General features: G+C 35.8%; 1 protein-coding gene across 1 annotated transcript; it reads left to right on the top strand.

Moving 5' to 3' along the window:
- Nucleotides 1-3155: 3155 nt before the first annotated feature.
- Nucleotides 3156-5918, top strand: LOC132031244 (E3 ubiquitin-protein ligase RMA3-like). The gene is made up of 2 exons (XM_059421122.1): nt 3156-3292; nt 4978-5918. Exon 2 carries the CDS (start codon nt 4983-4985, stop codon nt 5673-5675), a length of 693 nt encoding a protein of 230 aa, XP_059277105.1. The 5' UTR covers nt 3156-3292; nt 4978-4982; the 3' UTR covers nt 5676-5918.
- Nucleotides 5919-13454: the final 7536 nt, after the last annotated feature.

The following is a 13454-nucleotide window of genomic DNA, read 5'->3' as shown; positions in this document are numbered from 1 at the left end:
TCTCTCAAAAAATACTTCTTCAGATAGCTATTATGATAAAAACGCTTCTCAAAATATTTTTTCTAAAAAGTGTTGTCAAACATGTTTTTTTTTTTTTTTTTTTTTTTTTTTTTTTGTTGTTGTTAGAATTGTCAAACATGCTCTAACAGCTTGTTTGGATGGTTGTTACCTATTGTATTGTATTGTGTTGTTACTTTAAACACAATGTTTGTTTTGCCTGTTACTTAAATTTTATTGTGTCGTATCGTTAGATCCATCGTTACGTGACGATGATAAGTCCCGTTATGTGTAACGACTGATTTAGTGTTATCGTGTTGTTACCTTATTTATTTTTCTAATTTTGTCTTTACTTATTATCTGATAATCCTATTTTATCCTTTATCCTACCTTTTTATAGTATCTCTACCCCTGCCCTACTTTTCTTATAGGTTTATCCTTCAAATTGTTGGTATGTGACATTATGTAACGACGGGAAATGATATAATCTAGCCAAACATTGTATTCATCAAAACGATGCAGTATGATATAATACAACACAATGCAATTGTAAACAACAATATTCGAGTTGAGAAAAATAATAATCAAGACAGGAAAATTGAGTAACAAAATGTAGTATTTAATTTCAAGTATGATGAGTGTTACAATCTCTATATAATCCTCTAATTCCCCAACAATAATATAAACTATATTGAACTTGAATTTGATTTAGATTCAAGGGTCTGAGTAGCTTGATCTTGAATCTTCGTCTTTGAATTTGGATTTGGATTTGATTATTTACCACGAACAAGTAACTTGATCTTGAACGCCTTGATATTTGTCTTCGTTCTTAATATTCAATTTGGACTTGAAACTCTTGAACTTGTAGCTTATAGAGAAATAATGGTATCTCATCCACAAGCTCTCTTCTAGCTTCTTGTTCTTAATTCCTCCTCCTTTATGAGTTATGAGGACCCGTATTTATGATTGTAGGAGTGGTGTAGCTGTGCAATTTGATTGGTCGGTTTGAACTGACAAATCACAACCATCTGGTGACAAGCTACAATTTGATTGGCGCAGCATGTCATCCGTACACTTGGCATGATTTCATTGGCTCGTTAACTTGACCTGGATTGCCACACCATTTGACACGTGGCGTAAACCTGTTGTCTCTTCATTTGGCTTGTCGTGACGTGTCACCAATTTGGACCTCTAGAATAAGATGACAACTTGGGCTTGACACAGTGAGCTCATCATCCGTGGCCCAATTAAATGGACTTAAATAATCAACATTTTTTTTGCGCGGATTGCCCTTCTTTTGGGGTGGTCTTTAAATTTTGCCCCTCAAATTTGTGGTCTTTAAATTTTGCCCCTCATATTTGTGGTCTTTAAATTTTGCCCCTCATATTTGTGGTCTTTAAGTTGCCCTTCGCTTGGAAAGGTGGGCGAATACATGAAGTTCGGGTTCGAACCCCGTCAAGCATAAAATAAAAATAATTTCGCAAGGCAGATCGGGGAGTGCGCTCGATCCGGCATACAATCTTTAAGGAAAAGCTAAAGTTATGCCGGATCCGGCATAACTAAAAGTCTCGCCCATAAGGCGAATTTTTCCTAAGACATAGTTTAGTTATGCCTACGGGGCAGAATTTTAGTTAAGGCATAACAAAATTATGCCCCATAAGGTAAGAACTTTTCCTTAAAGCATAGACTTTGCCTTATAAGGTAAAAGTTTAAGTTATGCCTTAAGGAAAAGTTCCGTCTTACGCATCTTTTAGTTATGTCTTTAAGATACTTTTTAGTTAAGGCATAACTAAAAGTTTACCTTGAAAAGTAATATATATATATATATATAAGGTAAAGTTCGCGTACTTTTAGTTAAACATAACTAAAAGTCTCCCCCGCGTACTTATAGTTAAACATAACTAAGTACGCTCCCTCGCGACTTTTAGTTAAACATAACTAAAAGTTCCGCCGGAAAGTATAACAAAATTTAAACTTTTTTATAAGGCAAACTTTTAGTTATGCCTTAAGGAAAACTTACGCCTTATGGGGCATACTTAGTTATGTTTTATGGGGCACACTTTTAGTTAAGGCATTACTAAAATTTTATCTTGAAAAGCAAAATATATATATATATAATATATATATCCTTCACTGCGTACTTTTAGTATAACTAAAAGTCCGCGTACTTTTAGTTAAAACATAACTAAAAGTACCACAACATGTAGGGCAAAATTTTAAGGGGCATAGCGAATTGCCCAATAATTTAAACTCTTATTTATTCGTGCTAGTATATTTTTTTTTTTTAAATTTTTGAACTCCGAGCGGGGTTCGAACCTTATTTATGAATCTAACTAATTTTTGTAGCTTTATTTTTTTCGGGTTTTAGCCGAAGAGCAAAATTTAAAGATTTATTACTCCAAACTAAAAAAAAATTAAATCTCCGGCTCTCTCTCTTCTCCTTCCCCTATTACCCCCCCCTGCAAAATTTCAACTAAATACCACCCCCAAAGAGGTTCTAGTATCCGAATTCCATATGTTTCATGTATTAATTGTTCGCTGTTCACCAAACCCCAAAAAAAAATCTCCCTCTTTCCTATTCAATTGCCCAATAATCAATTCAATTATACTAGAAACCTCGGTATGGTTTTTTATTTATTTTGACAATAGTATGATATTTTGAATTTTTTATAGCCCAAATTAATTCATGAACTCAAATAAATTAAAATTTCAGTACTCACAGCAATATAATATAATATATTATGAAACAATAAGTAACAACCACCCAAATAGAGTGTAAATATGTACATTTCCCTACAATCGAATATATAGTCCTATTTAGAGACTTAGCTTATAAGCTGGAATCATTGAAAACCATTAATACAAATTACTATATAATTTGAAAGTTGTTTTAGGCTTTTTTACACAGTCACCGTTTAGTATTTCGAGTCGAGATACAACTAAAATACATGCTTAATAAAAAAAATCCATTGTGTTTAAAATAGCTTTAATATATTATGAAAAATAAGTAAATTGTAAATTTCATTTAAATTTTATTAAAAAAGCGAAACCTTTTATAAGCCATTTTCTAAAACATACTCATAACTTGTTTCCCTGAATTAAAATTGAAATAAATTCATTTTCTTTATAAATGTTTTGTCACTATTAAAACATTTTTGTTTTTTTGCCCTTCCAAAGGTTTTTGGGTTCACGCAATAAATCACACCCCATCTGGTTTGGCAATTTTGGTCTCATTTCATTGATCTTTCATTCCTTCCATCACTATCCATTTTCCTCTCTAGCGGTTCCTTTGTCGGTATGATTTCTTATTTGCAAATGTATTTGCTGTATCATTCAATTTCTTTTGGTCTCGTTAAATGTATTTTTATTTATTTTTTATGCTTGAGATCGATTATAGGTTTTAATTTCAATGAAAAGGGTTTTAGTATTCTTGATCAATTAATGCTCCTTTTTACGGTAATACCCCCTTTTATGTTTCCTTCAAGTTTTTCCATTCAAGAAATAGAAAATGTGGAATTGCAATTTGATCATTATTCCATTTCAACATAAAAAAAAAAAGGATGAGAAATGAAGAAACAACATTTTAAAGTTTCTGCAGAATTATGAAAAACTGAAATTTGGGTATTTGATATCCTTTCTTGTATGGAATAAAGTTTGGTCCTTTTCACTTTAATAGGCAAAAATTATTGGGTATCATTTGTTGCCCCCTAAACCCTTTTGGCTAAATAAGTTATTAATCATGACTCTCTCATTATCGATTAGTTTATCGGAAACAGCCTCTCTACATACCAAGGTAGGGGTAAGGTCTACGTACACTCTACCATCCCCAGACCCCACTTTGTGGGAGTACATTGGGTATGTTGTTGTTGTCTCTTACATTGGGTATGTTTTGGTTTACATTTGAAAATGGTGTTCAAGATTTTGCTGTGTTACTATTCAAAGTTCTTTGTTTTTCACTTGGGAGAACTAACTGGTGGTCATGTCTTTTTATGAAACCAAATTTAGATGCAGTGGACTTTTGCTGTGTGTGCAACAGATTGATTTATGATTGATTTTCATTTTAAAAATATAACAAGTATATCTTAGTTCCGTCCAGTCAACCCTAACTAGCTTGGGATTGAGGCGTAGTAGTAGTTCTTGTAAATGTTCTATTCTAAAACCATCATTCTACAAGCTTCATTTATGGTGTTTAAGTGGTACTTTGGTACTTGGTTGTCGACCTTGGGGTGGGGGTAGACGTTTCTATGTTATCTGGTGTTATATTTCCAGCCGAGGGTCACAGCCTCTCTACCTCCCGAGGTAGGGGTAAGTTCTGCGTACTCTCTACCCTCCCCAAACCCCGCTTGTGGCATTACTCTGGGTATGTTGTTGCTGGTGTTATATTTCCATCTGATACCGTTCATTATTAATGTAGGACTGAAAAAGAATACAGAAAATGACCGGGAACACATTTCACATTTTAAATCCATGGATCCAAATGGAGGGTTCAGAGTGGTTGAGCCAATTTAGTGATCTAGGGTTTAATTGTTTAAATTTTGGGAAGCAATCACTAGTTATTCTTTTCCTTTTTATATAACTTGGACTACTAAGTTAACTTTTGACTGAATGGTTTAGAGGAGACACAAGCTAAAAGAAATGGAGTTTTCTTAGGGCATTGTTTGTTGCTGGAATACAGAGTCTTTAAAATGGGAATAAGTTTTGGTATCCAATCCATCCTGCTTGCTTTCGTATCTCTCACTCCTACTTGAAGCTCAAAGAGAAAGGGAAAAAGAGAATAAATAAGATGCTTTGCTGATTGTATTTTGGATTTTGCACTCATAAATGATCAATTTACTGTGACCATACTAATTATTATTCATCAGAAGTTGGTTAGTCCCATTTGTACATATTATGTAGTTTTCTTGATAAACACAGATGTTTCATTTCTATGGTGCACTTTTTTGAGGTGACTGATTTATTGGTGAATTTCATCTTTAACAGATGTCATGGTAATTACCCGTGTTGGGCCTGATGACGATGTTTCTGTTAAGAAGCAAAATTCAGTTCCTTTTCCAACAACAACCTCTGATAATGTAGCTTCCTGTTTCGATTGCAACATTTGCCTTGACTCAGCACATGATCCTGTAGTCACCCTCTGCGGTCACCTCTACTGCTGGCCTTGCATTTACAAGTGGTTCCAGGTTGAGAGCTCTGGACCAGCAGGATCATCTAAATGTCCAGTCTGTAAAGCTCGCATTTCAAACTCCTCATTGGTACCTCTCTATGGTCGTGGGATATCATCACTGGAGTCCGAACCCAAGAAGTCTCAAGAAGATGTGGAAATACCTCATAGGCCTCGAGCGATTGGAACAACCACTCCGCGTAATTCACCGTCTCCAATTTCTCACTTGCATCAGCGACTTCGTCCCACATTTCAACATCACCGGCAATACATTCCCCAAGCCTTTGGTAGCTTTGCAGCTATGGCTCCATCTAGCTTTGGAGAAATGATCTCTGCAAGAATGTTTGGAAGCACAGGCACACGTGTAATAGCTTATCCTCATCCGAGCTCTTACGTAATCCGAGGAAGTGGTGGTGGTCCTAGGATGGGAAGGGAAGAAATGCAGGTGGACAAATTTCTTAACAGATTGTCCATCTTTCTTTTCTGCTGCTTCATCCTGTGCCTTCTCCTGTTTTGAGGGTCATGTAATGTTTCTCTTCTCTTCTATGATACATTTGTAGAAATATGCGTCTGTGCTTACAACAGTCAGGTAGTAGTTCATAGTGGAAAAGTATAGACTAGTAAGAGATTTAGCAGATAGCTTTATACACCCTGCAAAGGTTGCTTCATTTCCTTCTCTTTTGGCAAAACAGTATTGTTTTTTTAGAAACTGGCAACACAAATGATACATGCTAAATGCCTTGGTGAACATTTTGGCCCATGTCATTTGCACTAATTGATTGTTGAATTGTTTCATGCATGGAATATGACAATGGTTCGATTTTTGAAGGAGACTCAACGCAGGAGCCTGTGGTGTCTCTGCTTGCTGGCCCTAATAGGCACGGGCTTTACTTTTTTAGAGGTTGTTCAGAAAAATCAAAACAATATCTGCATGATCAAAGAGAACACATTTCCAAAACCACCATGAATCTCACGTAGAATTGATGCGTAAATCAATGAAAGGAATTTCTTTCCTGTGTGAATTACTAATTAGGCTATTTGTTTTATGTTTATTTGATCCTTTTCAATTTAAGGATAATCCAAGAATGGCAAGTTCTTTGGCATTATAGTTCATATTAAATGGTTCAGGTAGCTCAGATGGCTCATGACCTTAAGATTGTAGGTTCGAATCTTATTTTGGCTTAATCGATGGAACATTGTTCACTGCCTGCGACACAAGGCTAGTTCAAGCCCATCTACAAAATGGCGCTAGTATTCAGTTGGTTTACTATTGTACTCAGTTCAGCATTGACTTGCATAAATTATATGCAAAGTTAGATAAGTTACCGTAACTTGGGCTCATCATGCTATACTCGCGGGGAAGGAAAAACGAGCAGTTTACGCTTTAGTAGCTACCGTTTCACTAGCTCTAGTAATCACAGGCTTTCAAGGAATGGAATATTATCAAGCACCCTTTACTATTTTAGATAGTATTTATAGTTCTACCTTAGTATTTATAGTTCTACCTTTTTCTTAGCAACTGGCTTTCATGTGATTATAGGTACTATTTTCTTGCATAGTTTACCTTAAATCTAACGAGCAAAATTTGTTAAATATTTGATAAAAATAAAGAATGCTCACTTTTGCAAAATTTAAAGGGCCAATAACAATTAGGAGTATATTTAAGGAATTATTTTAAACATACCCAAATATAAGAGATCATTTTTATCATTTCTCATGGAAAACCGACTCTTCACTTCCTTTTCTTTTTCCTTTTTTGAAATTTATCTATTTGAAATTAGACCTTATTGACTCAACTAATTCGAATTTGAGTCGCATATGACCAATAACACTCCCTACCAGAGTTTCTTCATTTTTAGGGTTTGAATTTGAGACCACCTATTTAAGGGTGGAAGTATTTCAAATTTTATTCATCCCATCAGACTCTGTAAATGACCTGCTTCCTAACTTTGGTTAAACCCATCGAGGACTCGAGGTTAATTATCTTGGACCAAAGGTGTCCCATTTTGTACATTTAAAAGATTTTATTTCTTCAGTGTCGTATAAGAAGGAAGAATAAATAAATCCCTAAACTTAAGGGGTCATAAGCAACCAATTCCCTTACTAGTTTTAAAAGAATAGCCCAAACACTCTCGAACAACATTTTGCAACTTCACTCTGCACTTGCTTTGGAACCTAAACCCCTACAATAGCAAAAGATCGAACAAAAACCCAGAAAACAAAAACGGAGCTCTTTTGGTCCCTGTCATACGAAACTCAGATTGTTAAATTTAACTGGAAATGCGTAAAAAAATGTATAACCAGAAATACCAGAAATCTCGGTCAAAATTCCAGAATGCAACATAAAAAACTACACCAGCCACAAAAAATAGACCAAAAATAATAAAAAATGCACCTAAAAATAGTTACACCAGACTCTTGAAATAGACTAAAAACCAAAATTGAGTTCCAGTTAAACATTTTCGATTTTCACAATTCCGATTCAATTAATAATTAGAGTTCGATAAATACTCGACGGAGATCAAAATTGCTCGCTTTTGGCAAACTTAAAGAACTAAAACTACTAAAATGATATTTAAAGGACTATTTTGAACTTATTGCCAAAGATAAGAGACTGTTTTTGTCATTTTCTCAAATCCATCAAGGTTCCATTCTCTTGGACTGAAAGTGTCCTATTTTGTAAATTTAAAGGATTTTATTCGTTCAATGTCATATAAAAAGAACAAATAAATCAAGGGAAATTTCATAAATATACAATTTGCTCACTTACATTGCAAAAAAATAGTCCAAAACTTACATTGCAAAGCTTTAACCCAAAACACTTTTATACAGTACTATACACTTATACAAAAGACAAGTACATTATGTATATAAGTGTTTGAAGGTGTATACATATTTATACGCCTATGTATATAAACACTCATATACGTCCACATACAATATTATAACCCATATACCCATATACACCCATATACAATATTATAACCCATATACCCATATACATCCTTATGCACTATTATACAAAATATAACTTCAACACCACCAACTCCCATATACACCACCAATCTTTAGCTCCATATACACCCATATACACCAGAACCTGCGACCAGTCAACGTCGGAGCAGAAGTGCCTGTCGGAACTGAGAAAACACACGTTTAAGAAGAGAAGAAGAAGTTTGTATTTCTGTGTGTTTTGGAGTACACGATATACTCCTATTTATATATGAGATGTACGCCTATATTCTAGGTATACAAGATATACTCTAACTCTCCAAGATAATCTTATACAAGTGTTTCACTCCTTCTAAACTAGTACTAAGTGATTTAGTCCTTATCAAGACTACTAACATAATTATCAAGAATACATTGATCATTATCATGATCATTATCTTCAACACTTCCCCTCAAGCTTGTGGGAGGTGAGTTCACGACACATAGCTTGTCTCGAAAAATTTGAATGCATCCTCGCAAGAGCTTTGGTGTGAATATCTGCTAACTGATCTTTTGATCTAACAAACTGAGTAACCAGTTGTCCTTGAGCCACCTTTTCCCTGACAAAATGATAATCTAGTTCCACATGTTTAGTTCTAGCATGCATAACTGGATTTGTAGTCATGTACAAAGCACTTAAGTTGTCACAAAATAGAGTAGGGGCAGTTCTGATGTATACTCCAATATCTTGTAGTCTGCAACTTATCCATGTGAATTCAGCTGCAGTTGCTGCCAATGCCCTATACGCAGCTTCAACACTCGATCTTGCAACACTGTTTTTCTTTCTTGATGACTAGGACACACAGTTTGCACTAAGATACACACAATATCCAGTTGTGGATCTTCTTGTAACAAAGACAACTCGCCCAATAAAACATCCGAAAAACCATATAGCCTAAAGGAGAGGCGTGATATGATTCTTAGTCTATGATCAATTGTTCCCTTGACATACCTCACTATTCTTTTAACAACCTCGAAGACGCACACCGTTGGATTCTCGTATAAATTGACTCGTAAGATTTACGGCTGCAAGTCGATATCCGGCCGGCGAGAGTAATACTACAAGCTTCCCAAAATACTTCTGTAAACTGAGGGATCAACTGGATTACCAACTGCTTCTTGCAATCCATGCTTCTGAGCTAATGGAGTATGCACTTCTTTTTTCGCTATATTCAATTTTCTGAGCGATCACTTGCATATTTTCTTTGGGTTAGGTGAATCCCTCCAGGAAAGTACTTCACTTCAATACCCAAGAAGTAACTCAAGGGTCCAAGATCCTTCATAGCAAATTCACTTCCCAACTTCTGCACTACTTCCCCTATCTGCCTTAAGTTGCTTCCTGTCACAATTATATCATCCACATACAATTAACGAAAGTAATATTATCCATTTTGTTGAAAGGCGAAGTGTGAATAGAGAAAAATCTGCCCTACTACATTTGAACCCAAGGTGAAGGAGGAATAAACTGAACTTCTCAAACTAAGCTCTAGGAGCTTGTTTGAGTCTATAAAGAGCTTTCTTTAGAAAACAGACATGATTTGGATGTTAGTATCAATTTTAAACTCTGGAGGCTAACTCATATAAACTTGTTCTTGTAAATGACCATGCAAGAACGCATTCTTAACATCTAACTGTCTAATGGGCCAGTGTAAGGTAACTGCAACAGACAAAATGACTCTTATGGTAGTAGCTTTCACTACTGGACTGAAGGTTTCCTCAAAGTCTATACCCTCAAGTTGTGAGTACTCTTTAGCAACTAGCCTTGCTTTGTGTCTCTCTATAGATCCATCTTGTTTCATTTTTGTCTTAAACACCCACCTAGATCCTACTACATTCATGTTTGGAGTTCTAGGTACTAGGATCCAAGTATCAGTTCACGATGTAAATCGTTAACTCTTCTTGCATTGTCGTCGGCCGAGGAGAACTAAGAGCTTCTTTTATAGACTTAGGTTCTGCTACATCAGTTTTTATAACATCTAATGAGGTGTGAGTGATAGGAAGTGACTTAGCTTTGAGTCTTGTAACCATGTGATGATTCGAGTGTCGACGCATGTTCATCTTGAGTTGTGTTGTACGGTCTTCGTGGAGGGTGATCCATCCCGATTATTTAAGAATTTAGAGAAATCCACCTCGAGTTGTTTGCCATTTGGATGCTAAATCGAATTTATCGTAACTTCGGTTTAAGAGACCGTACGGTCAAAAGTTTCTTGTAACTCTTGCACCCTATCTGAGTCTGAGTCCTCTGAGTTCAAATCTGTTGAGTCTGAATTCTGCTCATCTGTGTCAAGACTTTGGTCCTGCTGATCCTGTGTTGCTGTAGTTGGTGAACAAGGGTTAATAGTAGCATTGTCAGTGACAAGATCATCCTCTAGTACTTCCCCTGGAGAAGTATGATATGATGAACCAGATTCAGCCTGTGATTCTGAGAGAAACTCAAAAAATGTAGCCATATGACTGGCATCTGTGAGTACACTATCAGTTTTTGTGTCCTGCATCTAAGGAAGAGTTAGTTCATCAAACACAACATGTTTTGATACAAATACCTTCCTTGTTGATGGATGATAACACCTGTATCCCTTATGCAAACTGTTGTAACCAATAAACACACATGGCTATGACTTAGGAGAAAACTCGTGTTTCCCTTTCAGATAGGGAAAGCATCTGTCCAAACACTTTTAAGCTGCTGTAGTCAGGGTGTGATCCATGTAACTTGTGAAATAGTGTTTCCTTGTTAAGTATAGAAGACACAATCTATTTATTAAGAACAATTTGTAAGAAAGCTTAAGTCCATAAATACAAAGGCAACTTGGCATGAACTAGAAAGTATTAATCCTGTTTCTACTACATGTCTATGTTTCCTTTCTGCAAGTCCATTTTGTTCAGGAGTATGAGGACATGAAATGTGTCTCACAATGCCACAATTCTCTAAGTACTTCACAAACTCTGAACTTGAGAATTCACCACCACTATCACACTGAAAAATCTTAATATTCTTTGAAAACCGTTTCTCAACCATTTTATGAAACTTTACAAATGTTTCAAAGAAATTAGATTTTCTTTTTAATGGTATAACCAGGTGTATCTACTATAATCATCAACAAAAAGAGCATAATACTTCATACGTTGGGAGGATTCAACAGGCGTAGGACCTCATAAGTCACAATGAATTTTCAACAAAGGCTCATTTTCAACTTTATTTCTCAATTTGAAAGGCAACTTACAACCTTTTCCCATTTGGCAACTAACACAAACAGTAGGAGTTTTATTCCAATATGTGATATTTATATACTTATTTTTGCTACGTACTTCTAAAGACCTAGAATTTGGATGTCCAAGTCTAGCATGCCAAATGTCACTAGAGCTCCTTCTTGTTTGTGTGGCACTCAAAGCAAGCAGGTTGTCAACTTTCAAAGCATAGATATCTCCCCTTTTAGCACCCTTGGCCATTTGCTTCCCTGTCTTCTTGTCCTTTAAAACAAAAGATGATTCATCAAACTCAGTACTGCAACAATTATCTCTAGTCATCTTACTTACTGATAATAGGTTTTTCTTGAGTTTAGGAACTACAAGCACTTCACTCATTTTTAGACCAGAGATAGTTCCTCTTCCAACATATGTGATATTAAGTTTTTCTCCATTTCCAACTACAATTTTATCTCTTCCATTATAAGGTCTAAGATTAGTCAAATTACCTGTAGTGTTGGTCATGTGTGTGCTTGCACTCCGAGTCCATAGAGGAGCATTGTCACCACCATTTCGATTGTTCATGTTGAGTGCGGAGACGATTGCTTGGCAGCATCTTCCGATGCACAGTGGAGAAGTCCCATCTGTGTAGAAATATTTAAGTGCGGTATGATTGTTTCTGCGTATTTGACATCCGAACTTTCCTATCCTTTTGAAGCATTTCCAGAACTAGAACCTTGATTATTCTGAGTAGTTTGATTATTGCCTTGTCCTCCAGGTCTAAAACCTTTCCCCCTTGAGCTATAGTTACCTCTCTTATTTGAGAAGTTTCCTCTTCCTCTATTATAGTAAGTCTTCTGTGTTGTAAAAGCCATGTTATGATTCGATTTATTGTTGTGAATCATCTCCTTCATCCTCTCCGAGATCAAAGCCTCTTAAGGCCACCGATTGACCTCGTTGGATAAGGTGCGCCACACTCACATTCGAAAGGTTCTGTATTTAGGACCCAAGCCTCTAGCAAAGTTAATTACTTTACTGTCATCATCCACGATGTGCGTGTGTATGGTAGACAAGCCATCACAAATGCTCTTAAACTCCTTCAAGTATTCATCAATGGTTCTACTGCCAAGTTTGATGGTTTCCAAGTTCGTTACTTCAACTCGGAATTCCTTATCTTTAGTTGCGCGCATGTTGTCCTCAAGACATTCCCACATCCGTTTTAGCAACTCGTGCATCCCACAATGAGATACATACTCTCCTCCGACATTGTGCCGTATATCCAACTCCTTAACAAGACATCTTTTTTAGCCCAATCATCGGTAGAATCTTCTCGCTTGTCATTGCTTTTTGTCCTTGTCATTATCACATATACATATATATATATATATATATATATATATATATATATATATATATATATATATATATATATATACATACATATATATAAATGTGTGTGTGTGTGTGTGTGCGCGTGTGTGTGTGTATGTACTTGTGATACGAAGCAATGAGGTGATGACGGGAGGATGTTGAAAAGGTGTTTGAGGCCATGTGAGTAGGATTATTTGTGTGTAGTAAAAGAGAAACCGGATTTAGCAATGGAATAAAATTCAGAATGCTCTGATACCATGAGAAAACACACGTTTAAGAAAGAAGAAGAAGTTTGTATTTCTGTGTGTTTTGGAGTACATGATATACTCCTATTTATACATGAGATGTACACCTATACTCTAGGTATAAAAGATATACTCAACTTCAAGATAATCTTATACAAGTGTTTCACCTCTTCTAAACTAGTACTTAAGTGATTTAGTCCTTATCAAGACTACTAACATAATTATCAAGAATACATTGATCATTATCATGATCATTATCTTCAACAAGAACTAGTAAGTATGATGATAGCGACATTAGGGTCACGTATCTGAAAGAGAGAAGGAGGAATCGTCGAAAACCACCAGCCACATTAGATCTGAGCGAGACGAATGGGTCGCTTCACCACCACCAATCTGAAAGAGCGAGAGAGAGAGGAGGCTGGGGTATTTTTTGTAAAGTTTACAAATATGGGGTCAATTTTGATAGCAGTGTTATCCTAATTGATACACGGGGTTTCCATAAAGAT

This window comes from Lycium ferocissimum, chromosome 9 (genome assembly GCF_029784015.1).
Source record: "Lycium ferocissimum isolate CSIRO_LF1 chromosome 9, AGI_CSIRO_Lferr_CH_V1, whole genome shotgun sequence".
NCBI classification, from domain to species: domain Eukaryota; kingdom Viridiplantae; phylum Streptophyta; class Magnoliopsida; order Solanales; family Solanaceae; genus Lycium; species Lycium ferocissimum.
The sequence above is the reverse complement of the archived record's forward strand: the minus strand, read 5'-3'. Positions and strand labels throughout refer to the sequence as shown.